Source organism: Bombina bombina, chromosome 2 (assembly GCF_027579735.1).
Source record: "Bombina bombina isolate aBomBom1 chromosome 2, aBomBom1.pri, whole genome shotgun sequence".
NCBI lineage: Eukaryota > Metazoa > Chordata > Amphibia > Anura > Bombinatoridae > Bombina > Bombina bombina.
Window position 1 is genome coordinate 170,297,872 of NC_069500.1, and position 18,310 is coordinate 170,316,181.

General features: G+C 37.0%; 1 protein-coding gene across 1 annotated transcript in view; it reads right to left on the reverse strand.

Moving 5' to 3' along the window:
- The window catches only part of LOC128646891 (leukemia inhibitory factor receptor), an 82,336-nt gene that overhangs the window by 29,361 nt on the left and 34,665 nt on the right, over positions 1 to 18,310 (reverse strand). Inside the window, exons 4-5 of the mRNA XM_053699698.1 lie at positions 14,820 to 14,972; positions 4,952 to 5,098 (exon numbers count right to left, since the gene is read on the reverse strand). Coding sequence (XP_053555673.1) covers positions 4,952 to 5,098; positions 14,820 to 14,972 — 300 coding nt within the window. The remainder of the gene's footprint in view (positions 1 to 4,951; positions 5,099 to 14,819; positions 14,973 to 18,310) is intronic.

Here is an 18,310-nt window from a genome sequence, read left to right on the forward strand (position 1 = left end):
ATGTAAACATTTAAAACATTGTATATAAATACAGGGCTAGATTGCAAGTGGAACAGTATTTTACGTTTTCGCTATAACGAAAACTCCACTAGGATTATAATTTATTCCACTAGTCGGGTTGCGCTGGTATTACAAGTTGAAAGTAAACTGTTTTTTTCTCCAGCGGTAACAAAACTTGCGCAAAAAGTCGAAAATTGCATTTATGCATTCACCCATAAAAGTCAATGGAGAAAAAAAAGTTGAAAAAAAAAAAACCATATCACCCCACTCTCTTGCGCAAACTGCATAACATATTCGCAATATTGCTAACCCAACATGAAAATAGGAATATTTCAATATCCAATGTTATTTACGTAACGGAATATGTTCTATTTATTCATAAATATATATTTCTACATATATCTGATGTTTTTTAAACAAATATATATTTAATCCAATAAATATATACAGTAGATGATTATATATATATATATATATATATATAGGTATAGATATTTACAGCTATATATAGGAATATCTATTTATAAATACTTAGAACATATTCTGCTATGTACAGAACATTGGAATGTGAAATATTTACAGTAAATACAAAGTTAAAACGTTTATTAAATATGAATATTGCATAAATATGCTATTACAAGTTTTCATCTACTATTCGGGAAAAGACTCCAATGCATGTGTATATATATATATATATATATATATATATATATATATATATATATTAATGTTTTTATATGTGTATATACAGTGGGACCTCGGTTTACAAATTTAATTCGTTCTCTGGGACGTTTCGTATTGCGAAAAATTCGTAAACCGAAACACGGTTTCCCATAGGAATGCATTGAAAACCAATTAATGCGTTCCGGAGGTGAAAGAAAAAGTCAAATAAAGTCTACAAAACCTGCTGCAAAAGGCTCCAATGGGCTCCAAAATCTGCTGCAAATGGCTCCAATGGCTCCAAAAGGCTCCACAACCTGCTGCAAATGGCTCCAAAGGGCTCAACAACTTGCGGCAAATGGCTCCAAAAGGCTCAACAACTTGCTGCAAATGGCTCTCCAACTGCTACCCACACTTCAGTATGCAGGGGCAAACCGGGACACTTGTTTCGTATTGCAAAAAAAATTCGTAAACCGAGGGGCAAACCCGGAACATTTGTTTCGTATTGCGAAAAAAATTCTTAAACCGAGACAATTTTTTTCAAGATTTTGAATTCGTAAACCGAAATTTCGTATACCGAGTCGTTTGTAAACCGAGGTCCCACTGTATGTCTGTAAATACATATACACACATATAAATACATATAAATACATTTTTATATATATATATATATATATATATATATACACACACACACACACACACATATATATATATATATATATATATATATATATATATATATATATATACATACACACATATATGTATGTATCTCAATGTTAAAGTCCTTTGCAGCATTTTTTTTTTTCTAATACCTAAAATCTCCTATCTTTGAGCCCTTATAACTTGTGTGCAATATTTATTTACATTTTTCTTTATTATACAGTTATTATGAGTGTAAGTGTTCTTTGTAATTTTTTTATGTGTTTTGTGACACTTTTTATTTTTAGAAAACAATTAACCACAGCTTTGAGATTGCGGTAAGGATTCTAGCGTAAATCAGGATTGCGCTAGCACAATCGTGATTTTGCTCAACTTGTAATATGAGCGCAATTTAAACGGAGTGCAAACGATCATGAAAAAACACTTGTGAAATTGTTTGGTCTCCACTTTTAGAGGCCGATTTATCAAGCACTGAAGAGTGCTGCTCCAAAACCCTGTCCGCCTGCTCTGAGCATGCGGACAGACATAGCCACAATTCAACCCATTCGAGTACGATCGGGTTGACTGACATCCCCCTGCTGGTGGCCGATTGGCCCCGAATCTGCAAGGGACGGCGTTGCACCAGCATCTCACAAGAGCTGCTGGTGCAATGCTGAATATGGAGAGCGTATTGCTCTCTGCATTCAGTGAGGTCTGTTGGACCTGATCCGCACTGTCGGATCAGGTCCGACAGACCTTTGATAAATAGGCCTCATAATCTAGCCCATAATACTTCTCTAAACTATTAACCTCCCTCACCCCCAGCACATCCTAACTCCAGTATTAAAAATTTGCATATCCACACCTGGGGTTCAATCTGAAAGATGCAAATTCACGCAAAAAGTCATATGGTTGAAGAGCTGGCTAAAAAAAAGCCTAACACCTGCAATCGCGGAGCGTAAAGCTCCGTAACGCAGCGATTAACCCCTAAACCTAACAACCCCCTAACTTTAAATTAAAATTGCCAGATCCCTATCTTAAAATAAATAAAAACTTACCTGTGAAATTTATACATTAATACAGTGCAAGGCAAATCCAGAGGCTTGATCAGAAAACAGACAAGGTAGAAAATCCAGCAGGTCAGTCCAAAATTAAGCTTCAAGGCAAAAGGCTCACACATAAACAGAATGAGGAACAAGCTGAGGTCAAAACCAGAAAGTAAATCGCAAAAGGATTCTTCTTCCACAAACAGAGGAACAGACTGAGAGAACTCAATGTCAGGGCAAAGACTCATTAGCCAGGCAGGTTTAAATAGTCTGTTGGCAATTGCACATTACTAACAGCTGACAGGAAGTGGAGCCAGAGAGAGAAAGCAGAAAACAAAAAGGAAAGCCTTCACAACTAAAGCCTGTTGGTGGCTCAGTGGAAAGTCACTGGGATAAACCAGAAAAGGCTCACACATAAACAGAATGAGGAACAAGCTGAGGTCAAAACCAGAAAGTAAACCGCAAAAGGATTCTTCTTTTTAAATAGTCTGTTGGCAATTGCACATTACCAACAGCTGACAGGAAGTGGAGCCAGAGAGAGAAAGCAGAAAACAAAAAGGAAAGCCTTCACAACTAAAGCCTGTTGGTGGCTCAGTGGAAAGTCACTGGGATACAACATGAGAGACTAGAGTTCAAGACCCGATGGGGGCTTGACAAAAACAAAATAAACCCGCACCCAAAAAAATGTTAATGAAAAATTGCCATATGAAAGGCATTTTGTAGGGCATTGCCCTAAAGTAATCAGCTTTTTTGCCTGTAAAAAAAATAACCCCCTTACCAGACCCTGAGAAGGGCATCAGCGATTAAGCTCTTTTGCTTAAAAAATATATAAAAACCGTGTCCTAAAAAAATGCCCTGAAAATGGCATCAGCAATTAAGCTCTTTTGGCAAAAATAAATAAATACCCTATTCTAAAAAATATGCCCTGAAACGGGCAGCAACAATTAAGCTCTTTTGGCATCCTTAAACAACCCCCCCCCCAAAAAAAAAACTAATGCTAAACCCCAAAGTTTCTACTAACCTAACTTGAATTTGGCTCCTAAGTGGGCTACTGCTTCTCAAAGATGGCACATTGTGTTGTAGAATGTTGTTTGCCAAATTGTGTTTAGGATTTTAATCTATTACTGAGTTTTACTTTGGGTTTCCATATAATAATCCTAAATCGTGGCAGCAGAGATAGTTTAGTGTGGGTTGCATTACAGGGGAATGTTGGTAATTTTCTAGGTCCAGTACAGACAATAGAGTGTTTTGCTAACCCTGAACTAAGTCACAGGCTTGTTTGAAGTGGATGTACTGTGACTATCTGGTTAAAGTGGAAAGGGTTGATTAACCCTTTTTAGTGACAAACTGGTGACTGTTGCAAGGTTGGTTAAACCTCTACATCACAAGGCCCTATTACATAGTTTTGGTAGGATTCTGGCCAGGTTATTCAGTACTGTGTTAGCATATATGAAATAGCAAATTGGCTTCCATATTGATCAAAGACATCATACTTATAATCATAATTGTTATCTGTAGGAACATTTACCAATTCTCATTGGTAAATGGTTTTATTGATATTGCTGGCCTGCTAAAAACATAAAAATGAATATACTAAAATTAATTGCCAACAGTTTTGATGCAAAGCTGTCTAATTTGAAAGATGTGTCTACATATATAAACAACATTTATTTTATTTAAAATAATAAATAATATTTTTTGATAGTTTATCCTCGAAGGGCGATACAATCAGTATTTTATAATAATAACTTTTAATAAACCACAGCCTATGTATATAACAATATGATAATGATAAATAATGATGGAGTGCTAAAAACGGCATCATGTTAAAGGTTACTATATATGACTTTCTATCTGAGGCTTTATTTAAGAAAGTTTGGACATGCTGCCTGGGAATCAGTGGTGTAAATGAAGACCTTACTTTTTGTGATAGAAATGTTGCTCACATATCTGTTTGTTTCCCCATGTAGAAAGTAAATACCCGTTTTTTGTTGGATTTTTACAGGTTGAGAGGCCTGCATGCTTTCCCATGTTCCAATTTCTGAGGATTAAACTGGCTCTGCCCATGACACCAACTCCACCTCGGCCTGTCTAGGTAATGTGCTACCTACCAACAGCATGCCCATAAACCCACCTCTTCCACAATGGCCCAGCCTATAAAATGATGGTGAACCACTGTTCACAAGTTCTTTTACCTACCTGTCGATAACAGCTTCCAGGAAATGTTGAGATGTGTTAATACCTTATATTTATAGACCATAAAGATAGCAGGTATCCGCAAAAAGGCCTCAGTGAGAGCACTTAATTTGTAAGGGTCCATGCAGAATATCTAGATATGCTCTGAACACTAGCATATTACACAGCTTGTCTGCTCACACAGCCTGCAGTGGCTTTAATTATTTAAACAGAGTCATTACTAAAGCTATACAAGGAACTATCAGTTCTTATACATAATTTTTTATGTGGCATATTTAGATAAACTCCAGAATACCCATACACAGTCAAAATTCTCAATGAAAGGGTGATCACTCTTACTAGAAGCATTTCAAAAATGATTTTCATTTAAAACTTAAAAAGATAGATTTTACGTAACAATTTACCATAGTTCGGCGTTGTAAAGGTATATGAAACACTTGGAACTCCTTCTCCTTTGCTTGTATATCCTGATATCTTTACTTCATATGTATTTCCTTCTGTGATTTCCTTCAGTAGATAACTTGTTATAGTTGAAGAATTTATGATAACATCTATAATAAAAAAATATATACTGTGTATATATATATATATAAATTATCACAGCTAATTTAAAAGCATTAACCTTCCAAAATATACTTTTCCATTAATGTTCTATTGTTTCAAATTCTAGATTTACAAGACTTTTAATATCCCCTACATATTATCTATGATAAATATTAATTAAAAAAAACAGATGTAAAGAATTATAAAATTATCTAATGCTCATTGAATAGTTGGGTATCTTCACTAAACCATTTTCAGACTTTTAAGTTTCACTGCTATTCAAAAAAACTTACAAACCTCCATTTTTATTGAATAAAATAGAGACTGGAAAGGTTTGAAAGGCTATAGTGAGCTCTCATTGAATCTGCCCCATGTTAGATTGATACTAAAATATTTTAGTAGCTTATTCTATTGTTGTCAGGGTGCCAGGAATCAGACTGAGAAGTGCAAAAATAGTCACACCTTTATTAATAACAAACAAATAATAAAAAGTCCACAAGTCAAATAACAAGCCAGAGCTGGTAGTCAGACGAGCGAGTCAGGAGCCAAAGCGAGTAGTCAGACGAGCCGAGTCAGGAACCAGGAGGGACGTCAGGTAAAACACAGGAACAGGAACTCACAAACAGGTCTGAGACAACGCAAGGGCAAAGCATACTGAACAGAGGCCCTTTAAATAATAAGTGATGACATCACAATACCGAGACTGCAACCTGTCTCACACGGATGATGTACACCAATCCGGCCATAAGAGGGCGTGCAGGAAATGAGCAGCATCAGACACTCTGCACCAGATTCAGTAAGAGGTAAGTAAAATAGCTGCCAGCAGCACATGGCAAACAAAGCACAGAAAAAAACATGACAAATGTAAACTGAGTGACACAATCATTCTAATTTAACATGGAGAAACATAGATTTAATTTCTAACTGGTGATTTCAATGTTATCCTGGAACCAGGTATAGATTGCTCATTTGGGCGTGGTCCGATATCTCCTAAAATCCCTAATTGATGTATGGAGAGTGAAACACCTAAGACAAAAAAAACTATTTTTTATTCTCACCCACATAAAAATGATTCTTGTATAGATTATAATTTTACTGATCAATTAAGCTATAGCTTATTCACTGATTCTGATAACCAAAATATTAACTGGTTGGACCATGCAATGGTCAGTCCCACCATGAAATGGTTAGACTTTCCCTTTTCCCCTTATGTCTAGAGGCTGAATGAATCACTCTTAAAACAAATTTTTAGTTTCTTCTTTTCCAGTCTTCTCCTCACAACATATTGAAGGCACACAAAATGGTAATTTGAGGATAACTCATAAAACAAAAAGCCATACTTCACAAACAATTCAATTTGGCATATCTTGCCTCAGTACGCAAATTGATATTATATTGTTATTAAACATAACCCACAAAATCACAGTTTTACCGAAGAACTCCAATCTGCCAGAGGGGAACTTAATCACTTTCTATACCAGGAGCCTCAGAGAAAATACTTTGATCTTAAAAAGCTTACTTTGTGGAATCTATCAAATCTGGTCCTTTCCTGGCAAGAACTCTTAGGGCAAAGCAAAATAACTCATATATACACAAAAAAACTAGCTACAGGTGTAACCTTACATGATAGCCCAAACATAGCAAACTAGTTCCATCCATACTACAAAAAACTATATAACATCCCTTCTCCTGAGGCAAATTTCCACCAAATTCCAATGATTCTTGCCAAATCCTTAGAGAATCTAATCAATCTTTAAGAAGTGCTCGCTGCAATAAACAATTTGCCCCTCCATAAGACCCAGGACCAGATGGGTTCTCAAATGTTTATTATAAACAATATAAACATATACTCACACCCCATCTTACTAACATGCTTCAATCAATTGATAATGAAGGTTGCTGGTCCCACCAGACTTTATAAGCCCATATTTCAGTTTTACCAGGTAAAGATTCAACCTTAGTAGAGTACCGACCGATCTCCTTACTTAATACCGATATTAAACTTAATGCTGAAGTTATGGCAAAGAGGCTTAATTCAGAATTAACCCAATTAATCCACATAGATTGAATGGGCTTTGTCCCGATGCAGGAGGCGAGAGATAATACCATCAGAGTCGTACACCTCATTGACCATGTTAGACGGCTGAAGGAACCACCTATTCTCTACAGATGCCAAGAAGACCGTTGATTGGCTGGACTGACAATTCTTCAAAGCATGTCTATTTCAGTTTGGTTTTGGTACTCTCATGGTTAGGAGGATACTTAGCCTCTACTCCAATCCATCTACAATAGTAAAAGCAAATGGAATACTCTCCAAAAGTTTTTAAATCAATAATGATACTAGACAGGGCTGCCTCCTGTCTCCACCCACCATGGAGGTATTAGTGGCCCATATTAAAAATAACAATACCATAAAGGTATCCTAGTTGGCCCAAATGAATATAAAACTATCCTTGATGTGGACAATGTTCTGGTTTATCTGTCTTCACCAGCGACCTCTCTTCCTCATGAGTTCAACCAATTTGGAAGCTTTTCTAATTTTTTTATAAATTCCCAGAAGTCTGAAACTCTCAATATTAATATGGATGCAGGTTGATTCAAATCATTGGATGATCTTTGCTCTTATAAACTTCAACCCAATAGGATGAAATATTTGGGAATTTCCCTAGCAGCATTCCTTGAACCAATATTTGAATACAATTGTACTCCCCTCCCTACTAAATTGACTAAAGATTTTCAATCTTGCCAGGATAAGCCAATATCATGGTGGGGGTGCATACAGGCCATCAAGATGTCAACATTTCCAAAATTATTGTTATTATTATGTTTTTTAGATGATTTCCATATACCTCCCTAGCTCCTATTTTATACAGTTACAATCTTTAATTAATTATTTTATATGAGGCAGCATCAAACCCCATATCAATAAAAATGTTATGTACAGGCCTTTGGGGGAGGGTAATTTTGGTGTGCCCAATATCCTAAAATATTACAAAGTGATAACTCTCCAAAGAGTCCTAGAATGGCACAGTAAGAATGAGACTAAGGCCTGGGCTTCCCTCGATTCCATCTCTTGAGAACTCCATCAATGGGTTCTTTGTGCTGGGTCAGCCCAGAAACTTGACCACCACTGTCTAAGATTTCCCCACTATACTTACATATCTTTAATAATTGGAACTCAATAAGAGACTCATAAACTGGTATGCCTTACATGATTTTGCCTAGTTCTTACAATGCTGACATTTTAGGTGGGCTTGAACCTTAAAAGTCTAATAATAGGGAAATGGGATATGCTGTCCCATTTATAAAATTGGTGAATAAGGGCAAATTAAAACAAAGATCAGACTAAAAAGAAATAGCTGTGGGAGTTTTCCCATCATGGTTAAAATATGCCTGATTACTTCATTTGGTTAGTAGTTCTCCTCATGGTGGGGACACTCTTAGAAGCACTACAAATTTTGAGAGGTTATGTCTCCTAGACACCCTACCTCCTTGCAAATTATCTGTATCCAGAAGACTACTGGATGAACAACCGATTACAACCATACCCCTATACTGCATTTTGGCATTCAGAACTAGGGGTCTTCCTAGCCATTAAAGATTGGAAGAATATATTTTATAATATATGCAAATCCTCCTCCTCCCCCAGAATTCCTGAGTTAAATCACAAAATGTTAATGAGGCGGTACCTTACTCCAGTCTGCCTTAATCGTATCTACCCCAATGTAAATTGCAATTGTTGGAAAGGATGTTGCTTGAGGGGCACTATGTGTCATGTCTAGTGGCAGTGCAGGATATAAATAGAGGCTGCCTTTAAACTGGTGCTTGTGGATGCTTTCACAATCCCTCCATTAACTGCACTGTTAAACTACAAGCCCAGGAAGACTTGAAAAATTAGATGGAACCTCTTACAGATAGGTTTGAATAGTACAAAATCCCTAATCGCACAAAAATGGAAGTCTACTCACCCTCCCTCCTTTACTGTGTAGATTCAGTACACAGCAGTTCTCCTTTCTTTTGAAGAGTATATATATTTCAGAAGAAGGAAACTCCCCCTTTACTATGACATTAAGTTCTATTGGAATTCCCTAGTGGGTGCTCTGCCACCCGATTAGTGTAATGTGTCAAATAAAGCAAATTTCCCCCACTACATGGCCTCTCTTCTTAGTTTTGAATGACCAGTCTTCCACTCTTCCACCCTCTCAATTCCCTATATTTGTCTTTAACTTATTATTCCTTCTACTGCTCTCTTCACTTACCTTATTTCCACTATCCCCTTTCTTTCCTCTCTTCTTGCCTACTTGAGACATAAATTCAGCAAAGTGGTATTCTTCTTTAAAGCAGGAATTAATACTCATAGACGATTATTGTTTGCGTTGTTCTTATTTATTTTGTTCATGTTTAATGTACTAGTTGATTTACTTTAGTTAGACATCAAGTGAAACATCACTCAGTATACACTGGCTCATGAAGACAATGTTGTAAGAAATGGTTTACTATGTATAAAATATTATTATCATTTATTTGTATAGCACTGCAAAGTTCCATATTCACATAGGCTTTGATAATGTATATATTTGTTGTATTTATAAGCCAGAAAGGAAGCCAAACAATAGGGGCTTTCTTACCATAGATATGTTAATTGGCAGCTGGTCTCTCAATCCTGTGAGAATTCAAATCGAAGGGTATATGGCCAGCTTTTAGACAGTGAGGTGCCATGAACTCCCTACCCCCAAAGAGACATCCTGAGTTGGCTGGAGAAGGGACTGGCCTAAATACTTATGTTAATATATACATATACATTTATAACTAGTTGTGTATAGACTGCTGAGAGGTGAAGCAGCAGGTTTTTGGGCCTGCCATGACTGGAACTTTGAAGAGAGGTTGCTGTTTTTGACAGTGTAGAGTGGAACTTTGGGAGCCTAGCAGTCTGAAGATCCTGAGTGAACCTTGGACCAGTCCTAGAGCAGTCCCTAAAGATCAGAGGCCCAAAAGCTGGAAGTCTGGGAATACTGGCCCATAAGAGAATGAGACGCCAAGATATATTGGTTTAGTGGTAGAATATTTTTTGTACTTTGTGTATGTTTGTATGTTGTTTTTCTTCTACACAACCCGTTTAACAGTGTTTTAATTTCTGAAATTCTGTACACAATATAACATCTTTTTTATTTATCACTTTTTTCTTGATTTTGTGACCTATTCCCTAGCAAATCTTTTACAATGTGATCTCTACTGCATTATAACTTTCTCCAAAAAATCAGTGCAGCGGCAGGGGGGCTGGGGGCAATGCGGGACAGACAGCACCCTCACCGGGACAGCGGGACAGACCCCCAATTCAGGACTGTCCTGCAAAAATCAGGACAGTTGGGGGGTATGTGTATATATGTATGTGCGTATACACAAGTGTATACATGCGTATTTATGTGTAAAAATGTGTATAGTTGGTCTAGTGCATGATTGATAACTGTAATATGTGTGCTAACCCAGTCTCAATACATTTGTGAGAGCAGTTATCACGTGAACAAAAGTTATTTAGTGCACCACTTGTAATCTGGCTCATATTTTTATGTAAGCAATAGTGCAATGATAAAACACATTAGAGAATTTTCTTTTTACACTTTAATGCCCATTTAACTGTATGTGTGGATCTTCCTACATACTGTAGATGGCACTGTAAATACATAAATTACATAGAAAACATGTTATATTTGGTACTAATGAAGAAAATGTGTTACTTTTTCTAACAAACTTAAAAGAATTATGGTTACAGGAAAAAACAAAAAACCTTTTGCTATTTAGAAAGGATCGTACGTTGATTTATTTTGTGCACAGAAGTTCCTAGTAAGACATTTCTCAGGGTGTCAGCAATCCCTGCTATATAGCCACAATTCTGATGTAAGACATGTATTAGTCTACAAACCCCATGTAAAATGAGTACTTTGTTTATAATGGTTTTATGTATGTCATGGAACTAGGGATGGGCGAATGTTTTGCAACATTAGAAAAATGAAATGAATTTTAACACATTCGTTTGGTGGTTTCAAATATTTGTACAACATTCTAACATTCGTTTAATGTAATAGTATTTCTAATGCTTTCTTTAAATATAATATTCTATTTGAATTATGCAATATTTTGAATTTATATATTTGTAATAGTATTTCTAATGCTTTCTTTAAATGTATAATTTTAATTATGCAATATTCAAATTAAAAAAATTTGAATTTATATATTTGTAATAGTATTTATAATGCTTTCTTTAAATGTAATATTCGAATTATGCAATAATCGAAATAGAAACATTGAAATGTATATATTTGTATCTATTATGTATCAATTTACTAAATTCCCTACCACATGAACTATTGAACTTCTGAATAGTATTTGTTAAATCAAATGTTACATTCGAAATTTCGAATGTGGACATTCAATCTAATTATAAACATTACAATTCGAAAGTGACAATTGAAAACTGTAATTAGCATTCGATTATAGAATTTATAAGAATAATTATTCTTATCAACATTCGATTACATAAATCGATATTCTACAATAACATTTGTTCTAACATTCGAATTTGAATATAAACACATCAGCCTATCCCTACATGGAACCCAGTGATAAACTTATTTCCTAAAATGTAACCTCTCTGTATGTATTAAGTCTCCCTAAGGGAAAAAAGGGGCAACCAGACGTGGACTCCTTGCTCAGTGTGCTTAGAGGAATATGGCTACACCTCACTGACGAGGCCCAATGAAAGCCAAAACGATTGTCTGGGGTTATTATATTCCTTGTTCAGAAAGCAATTGTCTGGTATTTAGGTGCTGGACTGACCGTAATAGGCGGAATCAGACTGATATACTACAGGAAAGTTCTGCTCTGTGAAATGCATTACTGGACTAAAAAGAAGCTGCACTCAGGTGGTAAATTGCCAAAAAACAGGCTGACAATGTTATTGAGCTGGTTTTTCATTCCAGTGAGTGTGCTTCTTTCTGTATGCGTATATATATATATATATATATATATATATATATATATATATATATATATATATATACACAAAACACGGAAGGGAACTGCACTCTCATACCGGACCGGGTACACATCCTATGACCCTGCAACATGCTCAGCCCTGGGTGCCACTGGCACTCACAGGAAGCTGTGCTGTCCCCAGAGCCACAAGCAGTTAACCCCAGACAGGTCTGGGTGCAAGAACCATAGGGAAAATTACAAAACAAATTAATACAACACACAGAGAAAACCCAGCACTCACTTGCAAGCTCTCAGCTAAGATTTAAAAGCAAAACTGGAAAGGTTAGTCACCGCATCTGGCCAAATGGGACAAGCTCAGGTACCACGTCAAGGTCCTCTCCAATACCTGAGACCCTAAAACAGCCACACAATGCAAGCTTTCAAATCCAAACAAACTGAAAACAAAAAAAGGGTGCACAGGAATATGTAATCACCCTAGACATATACAAAACACGGAAGGGAACTGCACTCTCATACCGGACCGGGTACACATCCTATGACCCTGCAACATGCTCAGCCCTGGGTGCCACTGGCACTCACAGGAAGCAGTGCTGTCCCCAGAGCCACAAGCAGTTAACCCCAGACAGGTCTGGGTGCAAGAACCATAGGGAAAATTACAAAACAAATTAATACAACACACAGAGAAAACCCAGCACTCACTTGCAAGCTCTCAGCTAAGATTTAAAAGCAAAACTGGAAAGGTTAGTCACCGCATCTGGCCAAATGGGACAAGCTCAGGTACCACGTCAAGGTCCTCTCCAATACCTGAGACCCTAAAACAGCCACACAATGCAAGCTTTCAAATCCAAACAAACTGAAAACAAAAAAAGGGTGCACAGGAATATGTAATCACCCTAGACATATACAAAACACGGAAGGGAACTGCACTCTCATACCGGACCGGGTACACATCCTATGACCCTGCAACATGCTCAGCCCTGGGTGCCACTGGCACTCACAGGAAGCTGTGCTGTCCCCAGAGCCACAAGCAGTTAACCCCAGACAGGTGAGTGAGTGCTGGGTTTTCTCTGTGTGTTGTATTAATTTGTTTTGTAATTTTCCCTATGGTTCTTGCACCCAGACCTGTCTGGGGTTAACTGCTTGTGGCTCTGGGGACAGCACAGCTTCCTGTGAGTGCCAGTGGCTCCCAGGGCTGAGCATGTTGCAGGGTCATAGGATGTGTACCCGGTCCGGTATGAGAGTGCAGTTCCCTTCCGTGTTTTGTATATGTCTAGGGTGATTACATATTCCTGTGCACCCTTTTTTTGTTTTCAGTTTGTTTGGATTTGAAAGCTTGCATTGTGTGGCTGTTTTAGGGTCTCAGGTATTGGAGAGGACCTTGACGTGGTACCTGAGCTTGTCCCATTTGGCCAGATGCGGTGACTAACCTTTCCAGTTTTGCTTTTAAATCTTAGCTGAGAGCTTGCAAGTGAGTGCTGGGTTTTCTCTGTGTTGTATTAATTTGTTTTGTAATTTTCCCTATGGTTCTTGCACCCAGACCTGTCTGGGGTTAACTGCTTGTGGCTCTGGGGACAGCACAGCTTCCTGTGAGTGCCAGTGGCACCCAGGGCTGAGCATGTTGCAGAGTCATAGGATGTGTACCCGGTCCGGTATGAGAGTGCAGTTCCCTTCCGTGTTTTGTATATGTCTAGGGTGATTACATATTCCTGTGCACCCTTTTTTTGTTTTCAGTTTGTTTGGATTTGAAAGCTTGCATTGTGTGGCTGTTTTAGGGTCTCAGGTATTGGAGAGGACCTTGACGTGGTACCTGAGCTTGTCCCATTTGGCCAGATGCGGTGACTAACCTTTCCAGTTTTGCTTTTAAATCTTAGCTGAGCGCTTGCAAGTGAGTGCTGGGTTTTCTCTGTGTGTTTGTTTTTGAAATTAGTTACAATAGTTATTATTTCAATGCTTATCCAGAAACATAATTATACAGGTATGACGAAACCCAAGACCAGTGCCTTGCTCCCAGAAGCCTTTTTGTGTCTCTGATTAGAGACCCGACAATCAATGCCACATATATAGCCACTTCAGACTACTAACCCTATGTGTGTTCATTTAACCATTATGCCAGCAACACATATATAATTAATTTAACTCCTTTACCCAACAACACACAAAGAGCTGTGAACCCATTTTTGTGCCAGGAGAGAACTGATTTAATCATTTCAAGCCAATAACATGTAGTTTATTAATCCTTTTTAAACCAGTAACACACTTAATAGTGATTTAATCCCTTGAGTCAGTGATACACATAGGGCATTGCTTTAATCCTTTAACTTTTAATACACACATAGACCAGTGATTTAACCCTTTTTGAGGCAGTTATGCTGGTGAGCTAACTTGGTTTTTATTTTTTCTATTTGTTGTGGTAATTCTTCCCTTCTGTAGGCGTCGCCTTAGTAAATACTGTATTTTTTTGTTTATTGTATCAAAAATGCCGGAGATTTATAGCGACATCTCAGCAGACGTGGTTATGACAATAATAGTGGCTCCCTCAGACAGGATGCAAAAAGAAGTCGGAGGGAACTGCTTTCAGCCAATCATGGCTGTTTGTGTTACCACAGCAACACCTACTCTGTCACTAAATAATACTAATTTCCCTTACAAATTAATTGAAAAAAAAAAAATGCATTTTACTCTTTTTCCATTGTTTTCTTTTTTCGTGGGTGTTCTGCATAAGTTCCTAGTTCCTACCTTGAGTTATATTCCTTCTGCGGTCCGTGAAGTATATTTTATAGCCCAACAGAAAACCCATGCAGTCCATTTCTGGAATTTCTTTCCATTGCAGTACAGCAGAATGCTTGGTGACATTGCTAATAGTAATGTTAGCTGGTGCTGTTTTGGGAACTTGAATGAAAAATAAATAGGTTAACACATAGATCAAATATGTAAAAGCAGTTGCTCTGATAGTCAGGTGTTTCTTACAGTCTAGTATCATGGACATCGCTGCGGAATCTGTTGGCGCTTTATAAATAAACAATAATAATAATAATAATATCATACAATGGGTTATTGGTTACCAATTCAATTTAAATAGGCATGGCTGCCATATAAATGATCTGGAATCTTTTAAGTAAGAATTAATATTTTGTAAGCAGGTAGCATTAAAATGATATTGCAATTAATACTTTTCTATCATATGTGCAACATTATTTTAACAGTTAACAACACTTACCTGTCAAAACCTCACTTTTCTAGTGTCTAGCACAGTGGCCTTAAATGGACATGGAATCCAAATAAATTATTTAATTATTCAGATAGAGCATGCCATTAAACAACTTTCCAATTTACTTCTATTATCGCATTTGCTTTGTTCTTTTTGTATCCTTTGTTGAAGAACTAGCATTGCCCTTCAGGCTGAGGTGCTGTTTTTCAACTAGTTCACAGTAGTTAATTTCTGGATACAAAGGAATTAAATCAATTTGACAATAGAAGTAAATTCAAAAGTTGTTTAAAATGGTATTCTCTATCTGAATTATGAAAGAAAAAATGTTGGGTTTCATGTACCTTTAAGAGATTTCCTCTGCCCACAAAAAGCATGCTTCTGTTAATGAATCATTGGCTCTTGATTAGGCAGCAAACCTGTAGTCACTTTGGAGCTTGACAGCTCAGAGCTTTTTTGTTTTTAAGCACTTACACTGTCAACTATTTAAAGCACCTTTTTGGTTAGAGGGACTTTTATGTCCCTTTAAATGTTTGTGCTTCTATCATAATAAATCAGTTTTTAAAAAGGTACAAAAGAAAACATATAATACAACAATTATAACTTTCACTCCATTACTGTTGTAATCCATCTGCATTTAACACACTGACAAGAAATATACACTACATACATGCAATATTGGCCCAAAGTATATCATTATAAGAATGAAATAATTTGGAGAATAAAAATTGCCTGTAGAAAGTACTGTCATTTTCTAAAACACTTATTGAAAACCATATTTTTTTTAAAGAAGACTTTATCCTTTAAACAAAAGAAAAATACAATAATAAGAAAAATACTTTGCACTCAGAATTTGCCAGGGTGCATGCAGGAGTTGAATATCAATGAACAAATGGCAGCAGTCACTGGTCCTTTTAAATGTGTATTTTTATTTGTGACGTATCGGGGACCGTATCCCCTTCCTCAGGTCTGAAGAAGGGGATACAGTCCCCGAAACGTCACAAATAAAAATACACATTTAAAAGGACCAGTGAGTGCTGCCATTTGTTCATCAGTATATGTATATATCTTTTTTTCTTATTACTCTTTGTTGAAAAGTAGCTCCTTCTGATAAGAGCATACTGAGGTAGACTCAGGAGTGTGTATGCGTTTTAGTCACTCCCGCATGTTGTCAAATCCGAAATAAGGACACCTGCTATTCAAAATGAGGAGACACAGCATAAATAACAGATGTATGTTACAATATGTGCCACACATTGCCAGCCCTGTAGATTGTTGCAGGAAACACTCCACCTTAGATCACGAGTAAAACGCTTTGATAACATGGAGTGTGTTATCTTGCTCTAAGTACATTTTTCTATAAGTGTTAACAGTATAACAATACTATACAAGTAACTTGTAGAGTGAGCTTTTTTCAGCAAGACTATGGTAAAACTCTCTGGTAAACTAAGTTAGTGAACATGACAGCTGTACAACTAAAAACACTGTTAATAAAGAAGCCAAAACTAATATTAAAAGTATTAAAAGTACATCTGTCTTTAGATAGTGAACATCGAAAACAGTTAGGCCCCAATTTATCAAAGGTCTTGCGGACCTGATCCGACAGTGCGGATCAGGTCCGCAAGACCTCGCTAAATGCGGAGAGCAATACGCTCTCCGCATTTAACATTGCACCAGCAGCTCACAAGAGCTGCTGGTGCAACGCCGCCCCCTGCTGACTCGCAGCCAATCGGCCGCCAGCAGGGAGGTGTCAATCAACCCGATCGTATCCGATCGAGTTGATTTCCGGTGATTCCTGTCCGCCTGCTCAGAGCAGGTGGACAGGGTTATGGAGCAGCGGTCTTTAGACCGCTGCTTCGTAAGTTGTGTTTCTGGCGAGTCTGAAGACTCGCCAGAAACACGGCCCTTCAAGCTCCATACGGAGCTTGATAAATGGGCCTGTTAGTGTGAGTAGCAGTAATTGAAGCTATAGCTCCCGCTACAGTTTGCTTTTATAAAATTGATAAACACACTGCTGCCACATACTATACTCCTGAACATGCCTCAGTAAGCTCTCATAAAAAAGTGCTAAACCCTTTTTGGCACCCAAGGGTTAAATTTATAAAAAGAATAACCGTCCTATTATGATACAATGTGTTTAACCTACAATGCTTACATTTTAAAATGTAATAGTAACATAGTAGATGAGGTTGAAAAAAAACCCCAAGTCCATCGAGTTCAACCTATACAAATCTAATATACTTACAAAAAAAGCTTCATTTAAACTTAAATGAATCCCATTAAAAGTTGACCCATTTAACATAAGCCATCATATCTAGCCAGAAATGTATCCAAACCATTTTTAAATGTATCTAGGGTATTGGCATTCAGTACCTCCTTTGGTAATGAGTTCCACAATTTTATTGCTCTTACAGTGAAAAAACGTTTCTGTTGCAGGAGATTAAATCTCCTTTCCCCCAGCCTTAAATTAGGACCTCTTGTCACAAACAGTTTTCTTGGAATAAACAGAACTTCTGCCATTTCTGTATATGGGCCTTAAATATATTTATATAAAGTAATCATGTCACCTCTCAAGCGCCTTTTTTCTAGAGAAAACAGACACAGTTTGGCTAACCTCTCCTATGGCACTTCTCTGAACTTTTTCAAGGCCTGCAATGTCTTTTTTTTTTAGATTGGTCCCCAGAACTGCTCTCCATACTCAAGGTGAGGTCTTACCAGAGATTTATATAGTGACAGAATTATGCTTTCCTCCCTTAAATCAATGCCTCTTTTAATACCTGATAATATCGTATTAGCCTTAGAACCTACTGCCCTGCATTGTGCACCCATATTTAGCTTGTTATCTATTACTACTCCCAAATTACTTTCCTCCTCTGTTTGGCTAAGTCTTGTCAGTATATGGCAGGGTTATGATACAATATATTTAATAATTATCCTTTGAAATAAACCCCCAATAAACGTGCATATACCAAACAATAAAATTAATGCAAATTCCTAAATTCTTTATATTATTTAAAATTTA